Source organism: Chinchilla lanigera, unplaced genomic scaffold, assembly GCF_000276665.1.
Source record: "Chinchilla lanigera isolate Chin_1 unplaced genomic scaffold, ChiLan1.0 scaffold00026, whole genome shotgun sequence".
NCBI lineage: Eukaryota > Metazoa > Chordata > Mammalia > Rodentia > Chinchillidae > Chinchilla > Chinchilla lanigera.
This window is the reverse complement of record NW_004955427.1, coordinates 24891517-24916712: the sequence shown is the minus strand read 5'-3', so window position 1 is coordinate 24916712 and position 25196 is coordinate 24891517. Positions and strand designations below refer to the sequence as shown.

General features: G+C 39.8%; 1 protein-coding gene across 3 annotated transcripts in view; it reads left to right on the top strand.

Moving 5' to 3' along the window:
• The window catches only part of Wdr48 (WD repeat domain 48), a 44076-nt gene that overhangs the window by 979 nt on the left and 17901 nt on the right, over positions 1-25196 (top strand). For 2 of the 3 annotated variants that reach the window (XM_013515075.1, XM_005386566.2), the window contains exons 2-7: positions 15378-15518; positions 17287-17365; positions 18261-18343; positions 18450-18579; positions 20714-20802; positions 21125-21226. In XM_013515075.1, coding sequence (XP_013370529.1) covers positions 15378-15518; positions 17287-17365; positions 18261-18343; positions 18450-18579; positions 20714-20802; positions 21125-21226 — 624 coding nt within the window. Of the gene's footprint in view, positions 1-13124; positions 13282-15377; positions 15519-17286; positions 17366-18260; positions 18344-18449; positions 18580-20713; positions 20803-21124; positions 21227-25196 lie in introns of those variants that run through there. The other variant, XM_005386567.2, reaches the window with a different exon arrangement.

The window sequence follows — 25196 nt, the reverse complement described above, 5'->3', positions numbered from 1 at the left end:
AGTAGCGTCCAAGCCTTAACTACAAAACACAGCGTAATATGTAGTTCTACAGGTTGAAATCAATGTGAGGACGAAAGATCAGTAAGGTTATCCCAGGAAAACTTTTGTAGCCCATTAAGTCTAAGCAGTTCACTTTTTGTGTATTGATCTCATTGATCAGTATAGTGGCCTAAGTGTTCACTAGATGTTTGTTGAAGTGAGTGACATTAATAGCTTTCCCTATTAGGTGATTTTTTTAAGCGCATTGTTACAGGATTCAAGTAATCGCAAATCCAACCCTAAAGGTGAGAAAATCTCAGGACTAAAATGTGACACAAAATTGTAATTTAATTGTATGTTAGCCCAGGTGTGGTGGCACATGCCTGTAGCACTCAGGAAGCCGAGGCTGGAGGATCACAGCGAGTTCAAGGCCAGCCTGAACTTAGTAAATCCCACCACCACCACAAATAACAAATTGTATTCTAGGCATTAATTAGGGTGGTGTACTCTTACAGGAGTAAGGAATAGGCTCTCAGTTCGTTGGATAAAGATTTAAAGTCAGGATTAGGGCAGAATACATGAAAATTAATTGCAGCAAGTGTGGAAAAACCAAGTATTTTAGTAAGCTTTATGTGAGCTGGTTTGTTTAGAATGAGGAAGGTTATAATTCCACTCTGTGAAGGTCAGAGTACAAAACTAGAGTTTAAAGTTCATCACTTTGTCTTTCGGTAGCAATCAGATTGGTAAGTGATTAGAAACTGTTTCCCGTCAAGAACATTTCAAAGAGCTGTCTGAGATTACCTTACTCCAAAGAAGATAGAGGGAACTGTTGGAATTTGTCCCCAAGGCACAGAAGCAATGTTAGAAGCCACGGGGATTGATTTCATTGATTTCATCTCAGACTTCGCTGTGCATGGAAGTGCTTAAACTAGAGCATATTCATTGCAATGAGAAACCACAAACAATACAGAAGTATAAATAAGTTGTCCTCTACATTTCCAAGGGAGCTATTGTGACCAGTGTGTTAAAATCCTAGACCAGAGTTTCTCAGCCTGCACACTAATGAGTGAATTAGGCTGGCTAATTCTTCCTTTAATGTAGATAAAGGGGTTGTCTTATACATTGTAAGTTGTTTAGTATCATCCCTGACTTCCACCCATTACATGCAGTAGCACCTCCCCAGATGTAGCAACCAAAAATGCCTCTAGACATTTAGGGCAAAATTGCAGGTTGAGAACTACGGTCTACACCTCTTGATGTTTGTGGGCCTGACTTAATGATTTTTCCCTTTTTATTGGTATATGTTTGCAAATTATAAAAAATGCATTCTTCATGGGAAATTCATTCATATATGTGTTGCATCTTGAGCCTGTTTATTTCTTCCTCCCTTTTCCTCCTTCTTGTGGAGCCATAGTATTCATTTGGTCTTTCTCTACCACATTTTTGAATTAACATTCCCTTTGACCCACAATTTCTCATTTAAAGATTTAGTCTACAAAAGTACATGTGTATTATTTGTCTTTACTTAAGCAAGATTGTTTATTACAAGAATGTTACCACTGTTGGAAAATAAGTGTCTATCAGTAGAGCTAAATGTCTGCAATTGTCAGACAAGTGATGATGCAATCATGTAGTGGGTTAATTTACAGTTGTTAAAAAGGTGAACTAAATCTGTATAATTAACAAGGAAATATATCTAGAAGTTAGAAAAGCAAGTCAATAAAACATGGCCCATGCCACAAAGAAATGATACTTTTAAAGTCTAGAACGGAGGTGGTGGGGAAAAAAGTCTGGAAGAATGTCAGCAGTGGTTATCCCTTTGGGATTAGGATACGGTTGGTTGCTTGGTTGCTTGCTTGCTTGTTTTTGAAGTGCTAGGGATGAATCCAAGGTTTTTGCACGAGCTATGTCCCCAGCCCCGTTTTTTGTAGGATACTTTAAGCAGTTTATTTGTTTAACTATAATGGCATGCAGTGCTTTCTATTTATTTAGATATATCATTCCCCGTGGATCTTCAGGCTAATATAAATATTTTGTAGATATTTGGCCATTTGGGTATACACCTGACAATACCTCCCATCTTTCACCAAGAAAAATGAAGAATAAAGACCTAACACTACTAACTAGGTGCAGTGAGAGTCTGTTCCAAGTGTTTGTTTCCCTAAAATAAGGGCATTACACACCTGCTGAATTAAGAAAACTAGCCTTACAATTCAGGATGCTTTTTTATTTATAAGCACTGCATAGAACACCTTAGCCACTAGTTAGGTGCTGAACAGTAGGAGCTACATTCTCAGTTATGCAACTCAGGCTCCTTCCTATTTTTTCTCACAAAGTTTGCTTCTCTGGGTGGAGCAGGTGCAAGTTGAACCCAAGCACCTATCTCTTTGGCTTCCTTTTTCTACTCATTTTCCTTGACACATTTCAGGAAGCTGTCTTGACTCAAAATGCTTAATATGCTCAATACATATTAACTCTCTTGGCAAGTATCTTGCCCTTGTTTGTTTACAGTAATACCAACAACATGCTGGGTACCATTGTAGACTCTTGAGTTTTGCCATGGTAACCTTTGTGTGGCATTCCTTCTTGAATAGTAAGCACTCCCTTGATGTCTGCAGTATCACCCTTTTTGTAGATTTGTATATCTGTGGCCAAAGGAACAACCCCGTGGGGGTTTTTTTGGTTGTTTGGGGGAGTGTTTGTTTATTTTTGAAACAGGATCTTGATACCTGGTTCAGGCTGGTCTTGAACTCATTGTATCCTAGGCTGGCCTTGAATTCACAGTGATCTTCCTGCCTCCCTCTCTTGAGTTCTGGGAATACAGGAGTACACCACCACACCCAGTACCCCTGTTTTGTAAAGAGCCTAGAGAACATATAGAGGTTTTTCTCCGCTTTACCTTTGTTTTCATCATTTTGGCAAAGTATTGGAAGATGGCAGTTCTGACAAGGAAAATAAAGGTCCCAGCCCTTTTTATTTATTTATTTTTTTTTTAAGACAGGGTCTCCCTGAGTTGCCCCGGCCACACTTCAGCTTTCCAGCATCCCACTTCAGCTGGGATTATAGGCATGAACCACACCCAGCCTTGGGGATTAGATTATGTATTATATGGGTACATATATGTACAAGTTCTGCAAGATGATTGCACTTACTATGTATTGTGAACATATAACAAGTGAAAAAATACTCATCAAAAAAAATTGCGTGATTATAGGTAAAACAGGACATGGGATATTTTTTACTTTAAAATATCTTCTACTTTAAGGCCAGGCATGGTGGCACACTCCTGTAGTCCCAGCACTCAGGAGGCTGAGACAGGAAGATTGCCATGAGTTCAAGGCCAGCCTGAACTACATAGCAAGACCCTATCTCAAAAAAAAAAGCTACTACTTAAAAATAAGTATATGTTTTTGAACTTTTTACTTTACTCATAATTTTTTTAAACCTCACATTTTAGAAAAAGTATACATAGATACTTGGTGGAGTAAATATATTTTGCCTCTGTGTCTTGGACCAAAAGACAGTAGCCCTGAACTCTATTGTCAACTTACAGGTTAAAAAGAATGTTAAGATTTTTAATATTGGCAAGTAATTCGTGGAGATTGTATATTAATTATGGATATAATGAAAAATGGGTACATGCCCTGCACTCTTCAGTTTCTAAGGAAGTTGGAAGTGGCTTGAGGGGGAAGCATGGATTTGTGATTATTAGAAACAGGATACAGCTTTTTTCTTGGCAGTCCCATAGTGTTAGGACTTTCCCAGAACCTGAGTTTGTTGATTGACTCTTTCTTTTATCTTTCTTCCTAGTATGGCCTCTTCCTTCACTTGCTTCAGAATTCTTAGGGGAAAATTAGACAAGAATAACAAGTATTTCTCAGATAGGAGCCACAACCATACGCTAGCTCTCAGTGGTGATTCAAAAAAATGTGAGTATTTGACCTTCTATAACAGGTTGGAAATGACTCAAAATCCATCTTAGCCAAGCTCACATAATAATGAATATATATTGACTCATAAAAGAGATGGTACTAGTTTCATGCAAATTTTGATCCAGCAGATGTAAGACTGTACTCTAAGTAAAATAAAGGCATCTTTACTACTAAGCTCCTTGTAAGTTGTCTCCTATTCCCACACCCGTAGGTTCAGGCCTTCCTGTTCGGTGGCATGGTGGCTGCCCTAGTGCCAGACTTCATGTTCACTCACCGAATTATCCAGTGTAGCAGAGTTCCTTAAACAGATCCTGCACGAGTTCTAGATTTGCTTGTCTTGAGGGAAATTTTGGAGGCAGAAGCAGAGAATGGAGAAGCAAAAAACAAATGTCTCCTCTAGACTGTTTTTTCCCCTGCCCTTTTGAAATATTTGGACCTTTCAGAGCTCAGTGATTCTCCTGAATCTGAGACCCCTTTCTCAATTGGTTTAATCTGTTTAAAAGGAAGCAGAACGATACTAAATCCTGGCCTTTCAAGGAGACCTTAGAAACTAGCCGTATGTCCAAGGTGAATTACTTTTTGTGTATGATGGGTAATAAAAATGTTCACTGGCAGGATAACACCTGTTAGAACAGGAATCAGCAGGCTTTTTCTGCAAAGACTAGATAATAGATATTTTAGGCTTTGCAAGCGACTCTCTTCAGTAATAACCAGTCAACTCTGCATTATGACTTGAAATCAGCCACATGCAGTACTTAAATGAGCAAATGTGGCTTTGTTACAGTAAGACCAGTTTACAAAAATGAATTTGAGCTGGATTTGTCCCACAGCAGTTTTTTTGCTAACCCCTGCTTTAGAAGAGTATAGACTAGAAGGTATCCTAATTTTATTTATTACCCTGCTTTTCTGTTTTTGCTTTTTGAGACAGGGTCTCACTATGTGGTTCTGGTTAGCCTTGGACTCACTGTGTGGCCCAGGTTGGCCTCACAGTTTTGGTGATTCTCCTGCTTCCGCCTCAAAAGTGCTGGGATAACAGGCATGTGCTACCATGCCCAGCTAAGACTGCTTTTTAAAATACTTTTAAAATTAACTGATAAATAGGTACAAAGTCATGATCCATGAGATTGGACAGGAAAAACAGATGTGAGAATTACCAACATTTGGCCAGTTTTTCTGAAATGGGGTGTACTAGCCTGTTAGCTAAAAATAGCCTTACATAAGAACTGTGTGGTTCCGTTGATAGAACATTGTAGAACCTGCAAAAGTAATCTAAGATGAAAACAGTCAGATCTAGATCTCCTGGGGTTGGGATGTGCAGATTGACTGGGAAGAGACTGAAGGGATGCTTTAGGGTGATAATAATGTTCCACATACCTTTGCAAAGGATTGTATCACACAGGTGTTCATGTGTCACAAATACTGTATCTGTGGTACATTTCACTATGTAAATTTTACGTTTCAAGAACTAGAAACAAATATAGTACGTTCCTTACAGAAGATTCATTTATCATCCAACCGAGTCTTACACCACATACCTGTGGAAGTTCGCAGCTTGAACGCTCCTAAGTCAGGGACTTACTATAACTAGTTAATAGTATACATGCTGAAGTATTTAGGAAGAAAGGTTATCAATGATGTACAACTTACTTAGAAAGCCATCAAAAAAGATAAATCAGTGGTTGGACAGATAGAGTGAATAGAAGGTAATTGAAGGATATATGTGGTGGATGTATGCTGTGTAATTGTGTAATTCTTTGAGTTTATTTGTTCCAGATGTTTCATAATAAAATGTTTCAAGGAAATAGGCTTTAAAGACTAAAAAACAGGGCTGGGGATTTAGCTCAGCGGCAAAAGCGCCTGCCTGGCAAGCGCAAGGTCGTGAGTTCGGTTCCCGGTACCGGAGAAAAACCAAAAAAAAAAAAAAAAGACTAAAAAACAGTTACAAGGTGATGAGAGGACTAGAGAGGGGTTTCATCCAACCCCCTCTCTAGTCCTCTCATCACCCCTCCAACTCGGTTGGATGAAAAATGTTTAGTTACAGCAGGCAGAGAAGGTTCTGCTTCAGAAGCTGACTTTTGAATAAGAATCAGAAGGAAATGAGAAAATGAGGGAAAAAATAGCCACAAAGCCATGGGGGGCGGGGGGAACATTCCATTGAGACTGTCAAGTGCAAAGAGCCTGAGGTGGAAACATGTCCAGTGTGTTTGGGAGCAATAGAGAGGCCAGTGTAGTTGGCCTGGGGAGTACAAGCAGACTGCACGATGGGCTTGTGCACAGTAGAGCCCTGCAGTTTGGTGAGTTCTGGATGCAAGAGAGTGGCTGGGCTTTCGGCCGAGCAGTACTGTGGCAGACAGTAGTGCAGCTTGATTTTCACTGTTTCAGCTACCCCAGTCAGCCACAGCCCAAAAATATTAAATGGGAAGTCCCAAAAATAATTTCCTAAGTTTTGTTTTTTGTTTGTGATACTGAGGTTGAATCCAGGGCCTTCACATTGAGCTGTATCCGCAACCCTTTATTTGAGACAGGGTCTCACTAAGTCACTAGGCTGGCTTGAACTTGTGCTCCTCCTGCCTCAGCCTGCCTAGGTGCTGGGATTACAGGTCTGTGCCACCGTGACTGCCCACAATTCACAAGTTTTAAAGTGTGTGCTGTGCTGAGGGGCAGTGATGAAATCTCACACTGCCCTGCCCACCTGGGAGGTGAGTCATCCCTGTATCGGGCACCCACCTGTGTGTGCTGACCACCTGGTAGTGAGTAGCTGTCTACGTTATCATCTTAACTATCAAATCAGCTGTTATGTTCTGCAGTGCTCTGTCCACATAACCCTTATTTCACTACCTAATGCTCTAAAGCCCAAGAGTAATGCTGGCTATTCATGTGTGCTAAAGAGAAGCCATGAAGTGCTCCTTCAAGTGAGAAAATGAAAGTACAATAGTTTGAAAGGCCATTTTCGCATAACTTTTATTACAGAATATTGTTGCAGTTGTGTTATTTTGTTGCTTATTGTTAGTCTCTTATTGTTTGATGCTGTCTGTGGCTTCAGGACTATTGGGGGACGCCTGTACATGCGTTTTAATAGGATTAGCATAGCTGTTGATTTTTTTTTTTTAAACCCAGATACTGTAAGATAGTGGTTCCAACTGAACTGATGAAAAGAAGTTGAAATTCTGGATGAGGGCTGAAAGTAGAGCTAATAAGGCTTGAAGGTAGGTTATGAGCTGCAAGAAAGAGAAATGAGGATGGCACCAAGGTTTTGGGTCTCAACAGCTTGAAGGATGGAGTAACTGTTAATCGAGATTAACTACAGGAAAGTAGTTTAGAGAGGACCATCAGGAACTCAGTTTAATGAAGATATCTGTAGACTTCAAGCAGAGGTGTGCACACCCTAGGGGAGCCTGGGGGAATGGCCCAGAGTGGCCTCTTCCTTAAGGCTCTTGCTCTCTCACTTGCTCTTACTCACTGTCCCTCCCTTCCTCTCCCCTCCCTCCCTCCTCCTCCCCCTCTCTCCCTACTCTGTGTGTGTGTGTGTGTGTGTGTGTGTGTGTGTGTGTGTGTGTGTATGTGTTTGCTGGGGGTCAAACCCAGGGCCTTACCTTGGGCAAGCATTGTATCAGTGAGCTATATCCCCAGCCTTTGTTTTTTAAGTGAAGTTTGTGTTTATTCCGTAATATACCCATATTTACTTTCATATAAAAATTACTTACTCACTGTGGTAGGCAGATTATATATCCTGTGGGCACTTAAAAGCAGAAAACTTTCTCCACTTGGAGGCAGAAGACAGACATGTGTTAGAAGAGAGAAATTTGAGGGGTTCTCCTGCAACATGGAAAGGAAAGCATGAGAAGAACTTACAGACAGCTGCTAAGAGCAAACCTGGAGGGACCCTTGACTGATAGGTACCAAGAAAACAAAACAGGGATTGTAGGCCTGCAATTGCAAGGAACTCTGTTAGACAACTTGGATGAGCCCAGAGGCCTCTGCTGAGGAACTCAGCCTGACCTGTGGCCTTCAGAACTGAAATGAGTAGGTTTGTATTAAGCCAGTACATTTTTGTGATTTGTTAGAATAGTAAAAAAGAAAAAAAAATCAATCTGATTACCTTTGAGTAAAATGATGATCAAAGAAATACGTTTTTCTCATGGCTGTTTTTATCCTCTAGCATACTACCTGTAACTAGAGGTTTTGGGTGGTTGTGTTGTGCTGACACGGGTTCTTACTACATAGTTGGGGCTGGCCTCAAACTCAACAGTAATCCTCCTTTCTCAGCCTCTAGAGTGCTGGAATTAAAGATATGTGCCATGGTGCCGGGCAACTCTAGAGATATTTATATTCAAAATGCTAAGGTAGATAGATCATGGTGAAGTTTAGTGGCTCTTCCATCTGATTTCCTTGTTTTAGGTCCTAGATAATGGCAGGAAAAAGTTAATGCTGCTTACTGAGCCAGGTGCAAATGCTGGCAGTGTAATTTACCTGGTTGTTCATTGCTGGGGACTACTATCCAATTATTTTCTCCCTGGTAGAGTCTCTTTAATTGGCTCTTCCAAAGTGTATATTTCACCTTCAGTGGTGGCGCAGGTATATAATCCCAGCAGTTGAGAGGCTGAAGCAGGAGGAACACTACAAGTCCCAGGCCTGCCTTGGCTACATAGGGAATTCAAAGACAGCCTGAACTACCTAGCAAGACACTGTCTCAAAAAAATGAAAAGCATATTTTGTGCTGAATGCCTAGCTTTCCCTCCTCTTCCTATAAGGTTTATGTCATAGCCGCTCCATTTTTTAAACAAATCGAGATAGATGAATTTTCATCTTTTCTTGAGTCTGTGCTCTTGACTCTGTCTAAATGAGATTTTTCGGTGACATTGATCACTCAGTTATTGCTTCTATCCCCAGCATCCTCTTTTACCTTTTCTTTACACCCATCTTTTCTGCTTGCAAAAGCTTACCTATATGTTGGGGAGAAGAACTTCATGAGACTTGCTCTCACTTCCAGTTCTGCTCCACTGCATCCTCAACCTTTAGAATAGTGCCTGGCAACTAGCTGGGGCTTAATCAATATTTACTGAAAAAATTAAATCCTAATTTCCTCTTTCTTTCTCTATCCAGATTTTTTAAAAACGTTCTCAATGTGAAATGTCTTAAGAACATATCACTGTATGAAATTTATCTTCTTACTCTCTTACTATTCTTTAATGACCACATAAAATGAATGTATGATGACTTATTAGCCACTTCCTTCTTGAAGGTATTGTTTCTATTTTTCATCATATAATTTACTAAAAAAATTAAGAGTAGTTACAAAATACTAAAGAAAATCTTACAAAAAGGAAGCCAAAAAAAAAAAAGTGCAGAATGCATAAAAGATGAAAAATCAGTTTAAAAGTTCCAACTTCTGTCTGACTGGAGTTCAAAAAAGAACAAGGAAAACAGATGGTTATTAGTAATGAATTCAGGAAGATTCCTCAGACCTGAAGTACCATTGTTCCCATGTGATGGGCAGGTAGAATCAGGCCCTTGTGGCGCAGTGAATTGCAAGTGTGCACCAGACAGCAAGTGGAAGGTAGCTACATTTATTAAAGATCCCAGGAAGTTGTGCAAAGGGAAGTCCGTGCCACACAGATAGAAAAGTGGTGCCAGGGTGACAGGATAGCAGAAGCACTGCACGCAGATCGCAGCAGCAGCAGCAGCAGAAGCCCCATCAATCAGGCTTTTGGAGTTTAAAAGTATCAGATGTCGGATGTTATCTTACAGCATTCTTAGCTTTAGGGTTGGTGGAAGCTAGAGATTTGCTAAGTTTAGTGGTAAATTCCTAGAAGTTTACCTAACAGTCCCAAGAATGTTAGGCTAGATAGAAAAGTTAAGGTAAGTGGCTGTCAAAAGGCCCTAGATAATTTTGGCCCTCAGCAACATTCCATCTCTCTACAGTCACAGTGTCCTAGTCAGCTAAGTTCCAGAAATCTACAGGATCTTTAATATAGACGCAGCTTCTTCAGAGAACTTCAGTTCACAGAAGTCTTACCCAACAGTAAGGAGATCTTTTTCATTACAGTTTTTTATTATTGTTTGATTTTTATGAATACAGGCAAAAATTCCTTAGATAAAAGTTAAATTACAAATTTTAAAAACAAAATAGGGCCAGGGATATGGCTCAGTGGCATAACCACCTGCCTGGCAAGAGCAAGGTCCTGAGTTCGATTCCCAGTACCGCCCCCCCAAAAAAACAAAGTAACATATGCCTGTTTTGTAAAACATTCAGACCACACAGAAAGACACCATAACCCATCGCTCAGGAATAAGTACCGGTAGATACATATCTCTTTCCAAAAGTATGTATGTATTTCAAAATTTTTAATAGTTTGAAACTGCTCTGTTGAACTATGAATATTTCACTTAACAAATGTCTTTGTATCATGATAGCTTATGCCTATAATCCCAGCACCTGGGAGACTGAGGCAGGAGGATTTTAAGTTCAAGCCCCAGCCTGTGCAGTTTAGCAATTTATTGAGACCTGTCTCAAAATCAAAAAAAGTTAAGAAAAAGTGCTGGGGATATAGCTTTGTGTGAAGGCCCTGGGTGCAATCCCTAAGAACTGCAACAACAAAAAAAAAAAAAAAAGAAAGAAAGAAAAAGTGTTTCTTCATGTCAGTCGAGATCTACATCAACATTTTTAGGGCCGGGCGTGGTGGCACATGCCTGTAATCCCAGCACTTAGGAGGCTGAGGCAGGAGGGTCAAGAGGCTGAGGCAGGAGGATTGTTGCAAGTTCAAGGCAAGTCTAGGCTACAAAGTGAGCACAAGGCCAGCCTGAACTGCATAGCAAGACCCTGTCTCAAAAAAAAAAAAAAAAAAAATTTTTAATGGTTCAACTAGAATATTTTCTTTTCCATTTTTAATCACACATCTATAGTTGTCCAGACTGGTTCAGTTGTGCCAGACTGGTTTTGCTAAAAATTAATTTCTTATTTGTTTTGGTTTTGGTTTTTTGAGACAGAGTCTCCCTATATAGCCCAGGCTGGCCTCAAACTCAAAATGATCCTCCTGCCTCAGCCTCTAGCATGCACGGATCACAGGCATGTGTCACAGCCACTAAGAATTACTTTCTATCTGGAATGAGACCTGAAATGTTGTTTTCTCACCTTGGACTAGTCAGACTGTCTCCCAACACCAGAAATTAAGATTCAGATATGCTCCACAGTCTCAGTTAAATGAAATGTGCTCCAGATAAGCAGCTTTGGAGCCCTAAAGGAATTGAAAGGGACTGAACTTGACATGAACCCCAAAGAAAGATTAAGAGAGACCAAACTTGACATTGAAACCAACTTGTTTCCTCATGGCTTTCCCACATATTTGTAACAAGTATGTATGTCATTTACATATGCCAGACTCTGTGGGGATAAAGTGGTGGCAGGAACAAACCAGCCAAGTTACTTACCCTCTTGGAACTTTCATGCTGATGGAGAAAGAACATAGTAAGGAAGAGGATATGCATGGAGTATGGTGAGAACTGTGAAGTAGGTGGGGGTCAGGGAATGGATCCAAGAAAGCCTTTCAGTGGACCTATCCTCTAACACCTGAGAGGGCAGCCAGGGGAGATAAAAACTAGGGGGAAGAGTATCCCGTGGGAGCTGGAAGAAGCTTCTTGCCATAGGGACTGAGAAGGTCCTGGTGTAGGAAGGAGAGATGGATGAGGAACAGAAAGAAGTTTGGAGTGGTGGTCATGAAAGAAGCTGGAGGAAGTGAGTTTGTGGTTAGTGTGAGGATGCGGGATTAGAACCAAGACATCTCAAGAGTTTAGATTTGTTAATTTAGTGAAAAGCTATTAAAAGGTTTTGGTAGAGAAGTATTATAATTTGATGTTTTAAATGTCTTTTGAATGGTGACTGTTTCCTACTCACAGGCTCTGTTAGATACCCTTGTATGCTTATGTTAAATTCTCCTTTTAAAAAAATCTTAAAGTTGTTTAAGTATATGTCAATTATAGTTACTTGCACCAACAGAGCTGAATTAAGGTAGTGACCTGGTAGCTATTTGTATATACAGTCGTAGCCCTTTCAAAGGATAAATCCCACTTTGTTTATCTGTTTTTCAGTTAATGATCAGATCACATGGATTGTTACCACTTTTTGGCTGTTGTGAATAATGCAGTTTTGAATATTCTTGTACATACAAAAGTTTTGACTTGTGCTTAGTCAAATCACCATTACCTTTGTAAAGATTGTCATAAATATTAAAGAAGAACCTTCTTCATCTAGACACTAAATTCTTGTCTATCTTAAAAATTACTTTTAGGCCAGGCGTGGTGGTGCATGCCTGTAATCCCAGCACTTTGGAGGCTGAGGCAGGAGGATTGTTGCAAGTTCGAGACCAGCCTGGGCTACAAAGTAAGCTCAAGGCCAGCCTGAACTGCATAGCGAGACCCTGTCTCAAAAAGACAAAAAAAAAAAAAAAACAATTATTTTTATGACTACTTTATTATTTCAACTTCTATTCCAATTGAAAATACATTTTGGTTTAATATATGAAAAAGAAATATACAGTTTTTCCCAATATTGTACAATCACTAGGTTCTTCCAGATAATTTACTAAATATGTCTTCACTGATTTAAAATACTATGTTTATATCAAAATAGAAAATATTTAATAAAAAATAGTTGGCAGCAGCTGAAGCTGGAAATTGGTCATGTGTGTGAGGGTAGGACAGAGCCAGAATGCCTCAAGCAGTCAAGCTACCTCAGTCTTGAGAAAGCATCCTGCCCAGACAATTCAGTCATTAGTCGCTAGGCAACCTTGTGTCTCATGATACTAACTTTGAAAAGGTATAAATAAAAGCCCCTGCTGTTGTTGTTCAGGTCCTCTTAGCCATCCAGTAAAGAGGCCTCTACCTGACCCAGTTTTTGTCTCTTATCTGTCTTTTCCTCATTCCCACCAGTGTTCCTCCCCAGGGTACACCGAGAGACCAGCAAGTCCCTACAGAAAATGTTTCCAAATTGTGTCTTATTCCTTTGATCTGTTGCAGATTCTTCTTCTGGAATGCACTGTAATTTCAGTAGCTTCGTAATATTGCCTTTTAAGATCATTAAAGTATCTTATATCCTGCCACTTATTTTCAGTTTTAAAAAGTCAGAATGTTCCAAAACCAATTGTATATTTTTTCAAATTCTAAAAAGAATTCCAGTGGAATTCTAACCATGGTTGGGTTAAATTTGCGGTAGCTTAGCAGCAGATTTAGGAAATGTGAGGAACAAGTCTCCCCTTTGATTGTGCACAATGGACAGATCCTACGGTGGACCTAGCGTGCGGAGAAAGCAAGACTATTTCTCAATCTTGCAGGAACAAGTGCCGGCCTAACACAGGGGCTGACATACCCAGAGCAGGTACAGCAAGCAGTTTAACTCCCGGCACACAAGCACACAGCTCACTTTCCCCATTTCTTCATTGGCTAAGTGTCTGGGGAGTCCCATCTCCTCTACCCTTGGCCTGCTCCCTCTGTTTACACTTTGTGGGTTTTAAAAGCAAAGGATTAAGCTGGGGAGGGGGCAGCTTCTTAACTGCCACTGCTTTTCCAGTCAAGTTAGCATAGTGAATGCCATACGTTTGGGGTTCTCGACCTCTCCCCCTTTGTTTAGAGACCCTTTGAGATGCATGACCTCAGTCACATCCACAGGCTAGTATAGTAGCTTCCTCCTCAGAGTTAAAGACTTCATTGTGAAAATAGACCACTTTAAGTTTCTATTGCTTTCAGGAAAAAAATTATCAGTTTTGAATCTTTCTGTGCTGCAAGATGGCATGTCTCCTTTATTTAGCTTTTTCTTTTTTGTACCTTTTCCTCTTGGTTATGTGTCTTGTTAATAAAAGGTATTCCTAGGTATTTATTCTTGTTGCTCTTATAATTGGTTAGCATCTCCTCCCCCAATTTGGGTTTTGGATTTGGTGTTTTTTGAGTTTTGGTTTTGGATTTGGTTTTGTTTTTGTTGAGGGGTTGCTAGTATTGGACCCAGGACCTTAGTTAGGTAAACACTTGACCATTGAGCTAAACCTCCAACCTCTTTTTAAATTTTTATTTTGAGATAGAATTGTGCTAAATTGCCAGGCTGGCCTGGAACTCTTGATCCTGCTGCCTTATCCTCTGGAGTACTGAGATTACAGACATTGGCCCAGCTCTCCGTTGTGTTTTGAATTGGTTATTTCATTACATTAGAAAAGTTTGCTTTTTAGCTCCCAGCCAGTTTATTGCCTTTGTCTTAGTTGTCATTGGTTTTGGTTGATTCTCTTACATTTTTACAGGGAACAGATAGCAACCATCAATAGTACCAAAGTAGAGAAAAGGAAAAATTGGGTATAAGAATTCAACCCTTCTGTGGCATTATGCTTGTCAAGTCAGTGAAGGCGTCCTTGAGGAAGCGGGTTTTAAACAGAAACCTGCGTGCAGTGGGAGGGGACAGACCGAGAGAAGGGCACTCCAGCAGAGGCTGGTGTGAGCCAGGCCCTGGGACACAGAGCAGAACGAGGGAGGACCGTGAGGCACCTGAGCCTATGCTGAAGCCAGGTCCAGTAGTAAGCAACAGGACATTTTTAACAGAGGTGCGGTACATTTGAATTTACATTTTCGAAAGATTACCCTCGCTACTTTGTGAAAATAGACTAAAGACAAACAGGAGTGGTAGAGGAGTACATTGTGGTAGCTTAGCAGCAAACCTGCTCATCTTTTTTTTTTTGTACCGGGAATCGAACTCAGGACCTTGTGCTTGCCAGGCAGGTGCTTGTGCTGCTGAGCTATATCCCTGGCAAACCTGCTCATCTTAGATGAGGCTGTCAGTAGTATCATTTCACTCTCCTCAGATCTTTGGTCTTTGTAGAGTAAAATAAACATTTTATTGGCTTGAAAAATGTTTTATGCATGTACCACTATAATAGGATGTCTGACTCTTTCAAGAAGATACGTAGAAGGGGAATACTCACATTTATAGCAGCACAGTTCATAATAGCTAAATCTTGGAAGCAGCCAATATGTCCATCAACAGATGAGTGGATAAACAAAACATGGCATTTATATTCAATAGAGTACTACTCTGCCATAAAGAAGGATAAATTTGAGTCATTGGTAGGAAAATGGATGCACCTTGAAACCATACTGTTAAGTGAAATAAATCAGACGCGTAAGCTTATACATCACATACTAAAGAGAAACTCAAATTATAAATAAAGAGCAAAGTAAAAGATAATGGGAAGTAGAAAGTGATCTTTCTCAAATGGGAGGGGATCAAGAGATGGAAGTGGGGAGGGCAGGAAAGGGGATAAAAATGGCACTTAGATGTATTTGTACCTGTGCCAACTCCACACAAGGATAACCATCGTGTACTGCACACATGCACTAAAAAAATTAAAAGGGAGTTTTATATTAGAATGGGCCACTAGCTTTTCTTTAATTGTGTGCCTTGTAATCAGTCAGTGTCTATTGATTTATTGTCAGGTTTCCTATGTTATTCGAGATGAAGTGGAGAAGTACAATCGAAATGGAGTCAATGCCCTGCAGCTGGACCCAGCACTCAATAGGCTCTTCACGGCTGGCCGAGACTCCATCATAAGAATATGGAGTGTCAGTCAGCACAAGGTGAGACAGGGGAAGTCTGTGCTCAGTAACTTTCAGACTAGTGACTTTCCCTATCTTACTAGGATGCCTTTTTTCAGTTTCTGACTGAACATCTTTGAGCACTGAGTTTTTGGGACACTCTGTGAAGTTGTTGCCACAGAATTCTGTGAGCCTCTGAGAAAAAATATCCCTATGAGAGTTTCAGAGTACAGTATTGTCACCAAACATGGCTTTTTGAGGAGTCCACTGCCACAAAGGAGCAGTGATACTTAGCTGGTAGAGAGTGATGGTTTTCAACAATTTTTTTTTCTCTGATTCCCCAAAACTTCTTGGTAACCACGTACTTTTTAAAAGGTTGAGTGTGCTTTTACAGTTATAATTGATCTTGAACAATATTTTCTTACCTTAAAAGTGAGCAGAGTACCCACAAAACTCCTAGGACCTTTTTCTGTAGTGCAAGTTCGGTATCAAACTGTGGCAACAGTATGCTCCCCTTCTTCAGGAGTGTAAGTCTTCCTTCCCTACACAAGGAGCGGGGTTACATACCAAGTCTGGAAAGATAAACCCCCAAATGGTAAGGGACTGGTGGTGGTTTGTTGATGGCGTATATTGTGAATGTCATAGAACAAAAGACCTAGGGAAGAAAAAGGAGCATTTATGGAGCTGGCCACTTTCATATCCACTGTGATTTTCATTCTGACAGGAATCCTTCAAGGAAGCTCTCCTGACCCATTTCTGTAAGTGAGGAAACAGGCTCGAGCATCCATTGGTTAACTGACTTTTTTAATGAGTAGTGAATTCAAACCTAGCTAACTTTAAAACCCTGGTAGTTTTTAAAATCTGTGTCTTTTTAGCAAGCTCTGCAAGTCTGATGTGAGTGCAGAAAAAAGAACCACTACCTAGCAAAGTTGCTAGGTAAGGTATTTTTAAGTGAATTTCCGTCTAGCAGGCTTTGAATTTATTAGCCAATGAAGGCAGTTGTATCCCAGTGTCAAAAACATAGAAAATAAGAAAAGTATTTATGTTTGGCTTTCTTTGTTTGATTGTTTTTTGTTTTTGTTTTTTTGAGACAGAGTCTCGCCATGTAGATCAGGCTGACCTTGAACTCACTTTGTTGCAGGCTACTCTGGAGCTAGAAGCAATCCTCCTGCTTCAGCCTCTCCAGTGCTGGGATTATAGGCATGAGCCACCTCACCCAGCTTATGTTTGACTTCTAAATGCTTTCTGATACTTATATTCAAACTAGGATGTATCTTTTTGGTGATACACAGTATTTCAAACAAATTAAAGGAAAAAACTCAAAAGGACTAATGTGGAAAATCTGGAAGTATGCCTGTCTTACCCTCAAACATCTTTTTCTGGTCTTCCTTTTATGACAAGATTGAATAGGATCATTCCTCAAATAGCCATGTAGCAAGCTATTTTTTCTGTCTATGTAGTGTCTCAAATTTGCCTGTTCTCCATGTAGGATAAAACTTGCTTCTCCTCTTTAAAGGGCTTCTCCTGGTAATTAAGCCAGATGACAAGAGAAGAGTCTCAGGTTACTGAATGGAAACTGTAACCCAGGTAGCGTTCCCACAGTTCTGGAAACCTCGGCTTTCGCGGGCTGTCCTGAACAGTTACTGTATCTGCTAACTGGCAGCATCACCTGCCAGCAGTTCTCTAGTCAGTGGTCAGTGTTAGGACCTTAGAGCAGTGTGTCACATTAATCGAAGAATCTGCGCATATCTGTAATTTGTAATGTAGTTCATTTTCTAATATAAACTCAGGATTTTTCCTTTATTTTCAGCAAGACCCATACATAGCATCTATGGAACACCATACTGATTGGGTAAATGACATTGTACTCTGTTGTAATGGGAAAACATGTAAGTATTTCTTTAACTTACAGTACTTTTTTTTTTGGTTTTTTTTTTTTGTTTTTTGGTATCGGGAATCGAACTCAGGGCCTTGTGCTTGCCAGGCAAGAGCTTGTGCCGCTGAGCTATATCCCCAGCTAACTTGCAGTACTGGGCTTCTGGAAGTTTTAATTCAGTTTGATAATATTTTTCATTTTTATGTGAGCTTTTTCTCTTGTCCAGAAAAGTACCTAAACCTTAAGATTACTGTTGAGTAAAGTTTAGGAAGCGGATTACAGCAGCCCCCTTGTGGCTCCCTTCAGTCAGTGCACCTTACCTCGAGATAACTGCTGTCTAGTTTATCAACACTGTGGATTAGTTTTACCTGCTTTTGAACTGTATATAAATAGACTTACATTACACAAATATTTTCCTCTAGCTTTATTAATACCTTTTTTGGAGTAAGACCTATTTATTATTTTTGAGGTCTGAGTTAAGGAAATTTTTTCTTAGTCAAGTTATTTGGACCTTCACCTGGAACATCAGAAAAATTTGCCCTGCCTATTTAAAAAAAAAAGTGTGTGTGTGTATAGTATAGGATAGTATGTAAGGCAATATACATTAGGTTCTAGGGGGTTTTTAGGAGTATGGGTATGAACATTAGTAAAATAATTTTACCTTCTTTTTTTTTTTTTTTTTTTTTGGTTTTTTTTTTTGAGACAGGGTCTCGCTATGCAGTTCAGGCTGGCCTTGAGCTCACTTTGTAGCCCAGGCTGGTCTCAAACTCGCAATGATCCGCCTGCCTTAGCCTCCTGGGTCTGGGATTACAGGCATGTGCCAAATGTTACCTTCTTTAAGGTAACTTCTTAAAGTTATTCAAAGTCATACCACTGAGGGTTTTGTTCATTCTTTTTCCCTTTTCTAGTAATATCTGCTTCTTCTGACACAACAGTGAAAGTATGGAATGCACATAAGGGATTTTGCATGTCAACATTAAGGACGCATAAGGTAAAGCACTAACTGTTCTCAATATCTTCAATGTTGAGATCTTAGTACTTCATGTGGCTTCTTTTCTTATTGCAGAGTAGATCATAATATGTCTGTTCTGTTACAGGATTATGTAAAGGCTTTAGCATATGCCAAGGATAAAGAACTTGTAGCATCAGCTGGGTTGGACAGACAAATATTCCTTTGGGATGTGAATACTCTAACAGCATTGACTGCCTCAAATAACACTGTCACAAGTAAGGCGTTTGAACAAAATTTCTTTGAAAGTGACCTAAGTTGAAATAAAGAGTGGTTATAAAACATCTGTAATAGGTTTGCATTGAGATATTGGTTTGTATTTTGAAAGCGCTTCTTTCCTTAGCATTTGAGCCCCTAAGAGTATGATTGAATAAGAAGCTACTTCCTCAGTGCAGTCTAAACACTGTCACTTCCCCAGCTGTAACCTAGTTATTTTTTGTCCATGTGTATGTCTCAGCTCCCCAGCTAAAGTGTAAGTCCCTGCAGGATAGAAGAGCCTGTCTGACCACTACATATTTTCTGTAGCTTTGCCTGGCCCAAATCCACACATTCTGCAGGTATTATTGAAGGAGATGGTGATTACATGGCAAAGTAGATGGTTCAGTGACTTAAAAGTGTTATTATATATTAAGAGCTTTTGAGTTAATGACCAAGATGGAAAATACCCAGAGAAAAAAAAAGATTTCCAGGACCAATTTAAAAAGTTTGTTTCAAAGCAGCTCAGAAGAATCCAGTGAATTCTAGAAGAGACCAGGAAGGCCAGAGTGCTTTTAGAAGCAGTTCAGAGATAATTCACAGAAAGTTAATAGCATGACTGCTTAATAAACTAACAGATCTCAGACTTACACATGTCTAAATTTGAAATTTAGCAGCACATTTGCCCTGGCCTAGTAGCACACTCTCGGCCAGATACCCGAATGGATTTGCAAGAGTTCCTTTTTGGCCTATCCTGGATTGGGAAGTCTGTGTTCAAGACATAGGCTGGGATCTCTCCATCAGAGATCTATTTTGTCAAGACTCTTTGGAGTGCTCACATTGACATACCTAAAGTAGTTGTAAACCTGGCGTGGTGCCACACACCTGTAATCCCAGTTCAGAAGGCTGGGAGGATTGCAGAATTCAAAGCTAACTTGGGCTCTGTAGTGATTTCAAGGCCAGTTTGAACTACATAGTGAAACCCTGCTCAAAAAAAAAAAAAAAAAATGTAGTTCTAATGTAACCTGGTATTATATGCCAAGAACAGCAATTTGGAATACTGGTATTTATAATTTCTTGAATTTTCTTTGGCCATGTTTATCAGGAAATACGTGTGAAGGTCTAAGCCCTGCACAGCCATTCTTCTTGATTGTTTGCCTCTGTGGCAGCCCAGTGATTTAGCTGCTAGTGCCTGCTGGGGACTGCCGCCCTGATCCTATATTAGGTTCTCACTCTCCCTGTGTCAGGCCTGCCTCAGAGGGACACTCAAGAGGAGGAGACAACACAGTGAAAGTCAGAGACGAGGCTTAGCAGATGAAGTCTGCTGGGTATATATAGCCTTGCTTAGAATTATTAGAGAAGATTCCACACAATTTTTTTTGCTTGTAGAAATAATACTAATAATAGTTGACATTCATTAAATACTTACCAGCAGACGTTTTCCTGCACACTTAACATATATTAATTCCTTTACTTATAATTTCTTGGTATGTTTACTTACTGTAAAATTATGGTCATATAGTATAAACAATTTTATATGCAGCTTTTTTACTTCAGTGATACTGAGTTCTAAGTTAAAGGATATACACATGATTCTTGCCATTGAGTATATTATCCTTTTTTTTGTTTGATCTGGTATGTGAAAATGGCCTTTTTTTGCTCTAACTTGTATTTCCTTTACTAATACTGAGTTTGGACATTGTTTCTTATTAGTATATGTATATCTTTGAAAATATATTACTTCCGTGGATGGTTTTTAAATGACAGTGCAGTTGTTAAGCAAATATTTATTGGGCACTTGTATTACTCCAATCCAGAAAAAGATATAAAAATTGTTTAAAATTATTTTCACGATAGTGGATTTCTTTCTCTTAAAGTAGTCATAAAGAGAAGTTTTTGTTTTTGTTTTTGTTTTGTCTTTTTGAGACAGGGTCTCACTGTGCAGTTCAGACTGGCCTTGAGCTCACTTTGTAGCCCAGGCTGGCCTCCAGCTCGCACCAAACCTTCTGCCTCAGCCTCCCACGTGCCGGGATTACAGGCGTGCACCACCATACTCAGCGGATTTTTCTAATTAAATAATTAAACTTGTAATTTTTGCTAACTGGTTCCTAAATAGTTGATGATTATATTAACATTAGCTCCATTTATCCTCAATAGCTTCTTCTTTAAGTGGGAACAAAGATTCTATTTATAGCCTGGCCATGAATCAACTTGGAACAATCATTGTATCAGGGTCCACGGAGAAGGTAAGGGGAAGCCTTACAATATTTGACCATAAAAAAAAAAAAAGAATTTGGTCTATGAAATTATTAAATATGTGAACAGTAGTTTTGCCTGGTAGATGCTAAAAGATGTTATTTGCATAAATAAGAGTGAAACTGTGTAACTTCTGTGTGTATAGTGATGGGAGGCTATGTATTTGGGGACGTTAAAAAGTTTCCTTCCCAAAGTTAAGAACCTTAGACAACTAACATTGACTGAAGCAATATCTGATAGTTGTCATTTGACTTGTAAAAGTTGTTTATTTAAATTTGATTACATATTCACTTTGTCCACTAAAATTCACAGGTTTTAAGGGTATGGGATCCAAGAACATGTGCCAAACTAATGAAGCTTAAAGGACACACAGACAATGTGAAAGCACTGCTGTTGAACAGAGACGGCACCCAGGTATGCGGTCTTATGTGGACACGCACCTAATGGTTTTAACAGAGGATTCCTCACTTTGCATATGATTGTATAGGTTGATTTGAACCAAAAGCCATATGTATAAATTGTGGCCTAAATTTTAATCTGTTGAATTGCATATATTAAAAAATTAAAATTAAAAAACAACAAATTGCATATATAATCCATATTTTAAAACTATTCTGGTTTCATCACTTTTAAATAAAGAAAAAACAAGAAAGTTCCTTAGAGTAAATCTGATGCAGATGAGTATATGCAGTTATGGTGCATAGAAGTTAAAATAACAAAAAAATGGCATGTATGTTGGTGGCATGTGCCTATAATTCCAACTGCTAGGGAGTTTGAGGCAGGAGGATCACAAGATTGAGGCCAGCCTGGGCAACTGAGCAAGACCCTGTCTAAAAATATAATTAAGGAGGACTCAAAAAAAACCACCTCAGCACTCCCTGGGTTCAGTCCCCAGTACTGGCATTAGGGGCTTGGGGGTTATGGCATAAGTACCTGTGTTGTAAAGTAGAAGGAAGTTTTAAGAGTGAACACTTTTTGCCACTGTATTAAGTGGGAAATCTCACATTTTGTCAGCTGACTAGTCTATAAGTTTAACTTTCTAACACCTCTTAGAATCAGCATTTTGGAGAGAAACACTTCAGAAATATTTGAGCATTAGCTTATTGGCTACAAAATATGTGAATTAGAAATCACAATTCTCTTTGTTCTGAAACCGTGGAAAAATAATTTTGATCAATGTAAATAAGAGAAGCTAAATAGCATTGTGTGTAGGATATCCCTCTACTGCATACCCCTGTCTCCCCAGCCATTTTTCTATCTATAGGCAGTGAGAAGTTTAGAGATGATTGGAATCGACTGTGTTGGTTAGAAACTGGTGAGTAGGAAGATAATGAGGGAGGGAACACCATCAGTCTGTTACTCCTGTGGACATACGACAATGGAAATTACCTCACAGATGAATCAGAGGAACTTCTGTTTCTAGGCTTAGTGGATTCAGCTTCTACTGTGGATAGTCTTGGAAAGTAACTAAAGAAAGACAGTCGTTTTTCAAAACCAGAAGTTATCTATGACTTGGAGATACTTGTGGAGGCCTTTGGAAATGGAAGGATCTTGACATTATTGTGCTGTGTGTCTTGAGGGTAGCATTTCATTCTCACTGGTGTTTAATTTCTTCATCTGCAAAGTAAGACCCCTATGTAGTTTGTATAAAAAGATTATATGTATAAATGTTTTCTTGCTTTTAGGCAGGGCATTTTCTAGAGCTTTCACGTTCTTTTGTAGTCTCATGTTCAGTGAGTCTAAGAAGCCCAGTGCGATCAGCCTCTCACTGCTTTGCAGTGGAGTTGCACGGCTGCCCTTCAGACGGTTGCCCATGCCTGTTCAGTTAGCTTGATTTAAGATTAGACATGGTCTCCATAGTTTCAGTGGGGACGCGGGCCTGGCAGTCCCCCTAAAGCCCCTTCTGAGCTGCGCTGTACACCTCTCTTCTTGTGTGTACAAATGGATGTGCTCCTCTAAATGATTTAACTATCACATGTACATAGCTATAATTGTACTTCTGCTGAAGTCAGCTACAGTTTACTGTAAGCAGAGACAGTAATGTGTCTCTACTCTAAAAACTGTCACTCTTACAGAGAGTGCATAATTGATAGGTATCATTCCTCTTCTACTTTGCCTTTCATCCATTTTCCTTATTGGCAACTATAGACTAAATTTTACTGCAAACAGTACAGCAGGGAATCGATCAACAAAATAGCTATAATAAGTACTCATTTGGGGAAAAGAGGAGAAAAAAAGAAATACCTAGTTCCTGATTTTTGAACTATTGTAATACAGGGGAGAGATAATTTCTGGCCCAGAATGAATATTGTCCTACAGAATGGCTGTGCAACCTTGTAATATAGGGTGTCTGGCAGCATTGTTAGTTAGGAACTTATAATGCTATGGCAAGCAGAAAAACCAAAGTGACACCCAGGATTTGGAGGCAGATTTATTTTATGTCGACGTGCACTGATTGGAATCATTCCCAGAATATCAGGCCCTGATCTCTAGTGGACTAAGGCTTATGTGGGATAAGCAAGCAGGAAGTACAGAGGCAGAATGGCTTATCAATTGGGGTTTGGTTTATAGAATGTATATCATAGTGACCAGCTATGCCTCACAGTGACCAGCCATTTCTAAGGCATGGGAGCAACCAGAACTGGAATAGAAACTGTTACCTAGGCAACTAAGAACCTGAAATAATGAGGGGAGTAAGATAGAGGCCAGTGAATCCCACAAACATCTGCCTGTTGCCTCTCTCCTTTGTTGTAGAGCAAGATTTCTTTTACTAAATCTAGGTGGGGCTTTGCCCAAGGAAATTGTTCCTGTGAAGGCAGTTAGTATTGCAGTTGTTTTGACTGGTGCCAGTATTGGACAGAGCCACTTGTCTTCTGATTCCTTGTGCTTACTCAGGCAGTTAACAGCTTGAGGAACCAGGACAGCCTATCATCTTGGTTTGAGTTAAGCAGGTCTTTGTGTATCACTCACAGTTTTTCTGGTGGTACAGATCCCAGACCTAACTTACAAGTCTGTGGGTCTTGGTGTCAGCTCTGTCTTGTCAGTTGAGCTAGAGTGTGAGTGACCATGCCTGTTGGTGAGCATACTGGCCCCAATGCATGGGTACTTCCATCTTCACTGGAAAACAGCATCTGATCAGGGCCACAGAATCTCTTCCACTCAGTCTGACTTAATGGAACAGTTTGGGGCCTTCTGTTCTGGTCTCTAAAGTCATTTAATCATGAACATCTTCATATTTACCCAGGAGAAGGATGGAGACAGTTGAAAATATTTTGATGACTCCTCCAGCCCCTACAAGGTAGTAGGCACTAGAATTCCTAATGCTGCAAAGACGTTGGCCAGTATTATACTTTAAAAGCAGTTGCTCTCATTTGGGGCCTGTTTTTGTTTTTTGTTTTTTGTTTTGTAGTCTTAGGAAACTGACCACAACGAGAGATTTTGTGTTCTGAGTTAAGATTAATGTAACCCTAAGTTTCCTCATCTGCTTCTCTCTGTACTCTGGATTTTGAACATACTTCTTCCCTGTTGTAAGTCACCCAGGTTGTAAGGACTTCTAAGGCATCACTTTTGCCTGCCTTCACCTCTGTTAGACATTATTCTCGGTAGGTGCATGTGGATCAGGGCCTTCTTGATCGAATTGTCGCCTCAGACCAGCATCTCCTCCTGGAGTGGGGAGCCCCTCCCAATCCCTAGTCCAGACTGCCGTGGTTCTCCACATATAAGTTGAAGGTCTGCTTATAACCTTACCTTTGCTGTTTCTATATTTATTAGTCTCTTTATTGTTTTTCATGCTAGTTGAAATAGATTATTAAGCCCCTGATGTTCTTGGCAGCTTGTGGAGAAGCATCCTAGTATATGTTCATTTAATGAAACCTGCCTAGCATACCAAAAGACCCTAAAATCATATGGCAGACTAGTAAATCCTTAACATTCCTAAAAACCTCCTTTGTTCAAGCACCTTCCAAATCTCCAAGCCCACACTGTCTTCTTTGAAGCCCTTTGCTTACTTAATTTCATACTCCAGCACCTGCAGTTCTTCTCCTTCAAGGTCATTCTTTTTCACAAGGGAAGGAAGCTTTTGTTCTCTCTTCAAGTCACCTCAGTAACTGCTGAAGAACACCAGGCAGGCCAAATGTGGGCCTAAGGTGGCCAGTTCAGCCTGTTTCTCTCAGGCTCACACTGGTACTCAGCCTAATTTGTGTGTAGCAGCTTTTATATAGTTGACTGTCCTGTGCGTTTGGAAATTGTCAGAACTGCTAATGTTAAAGTCACTTGAGGCTCAGATGAGAAGCATTCGAGGTAACAGAGAATGAGTGGTCAGTCTGGGATTAGGTCTTGATTCTGATTCCTGTTAGTAGGATCCAGGGGATCTATGACGTTGTTA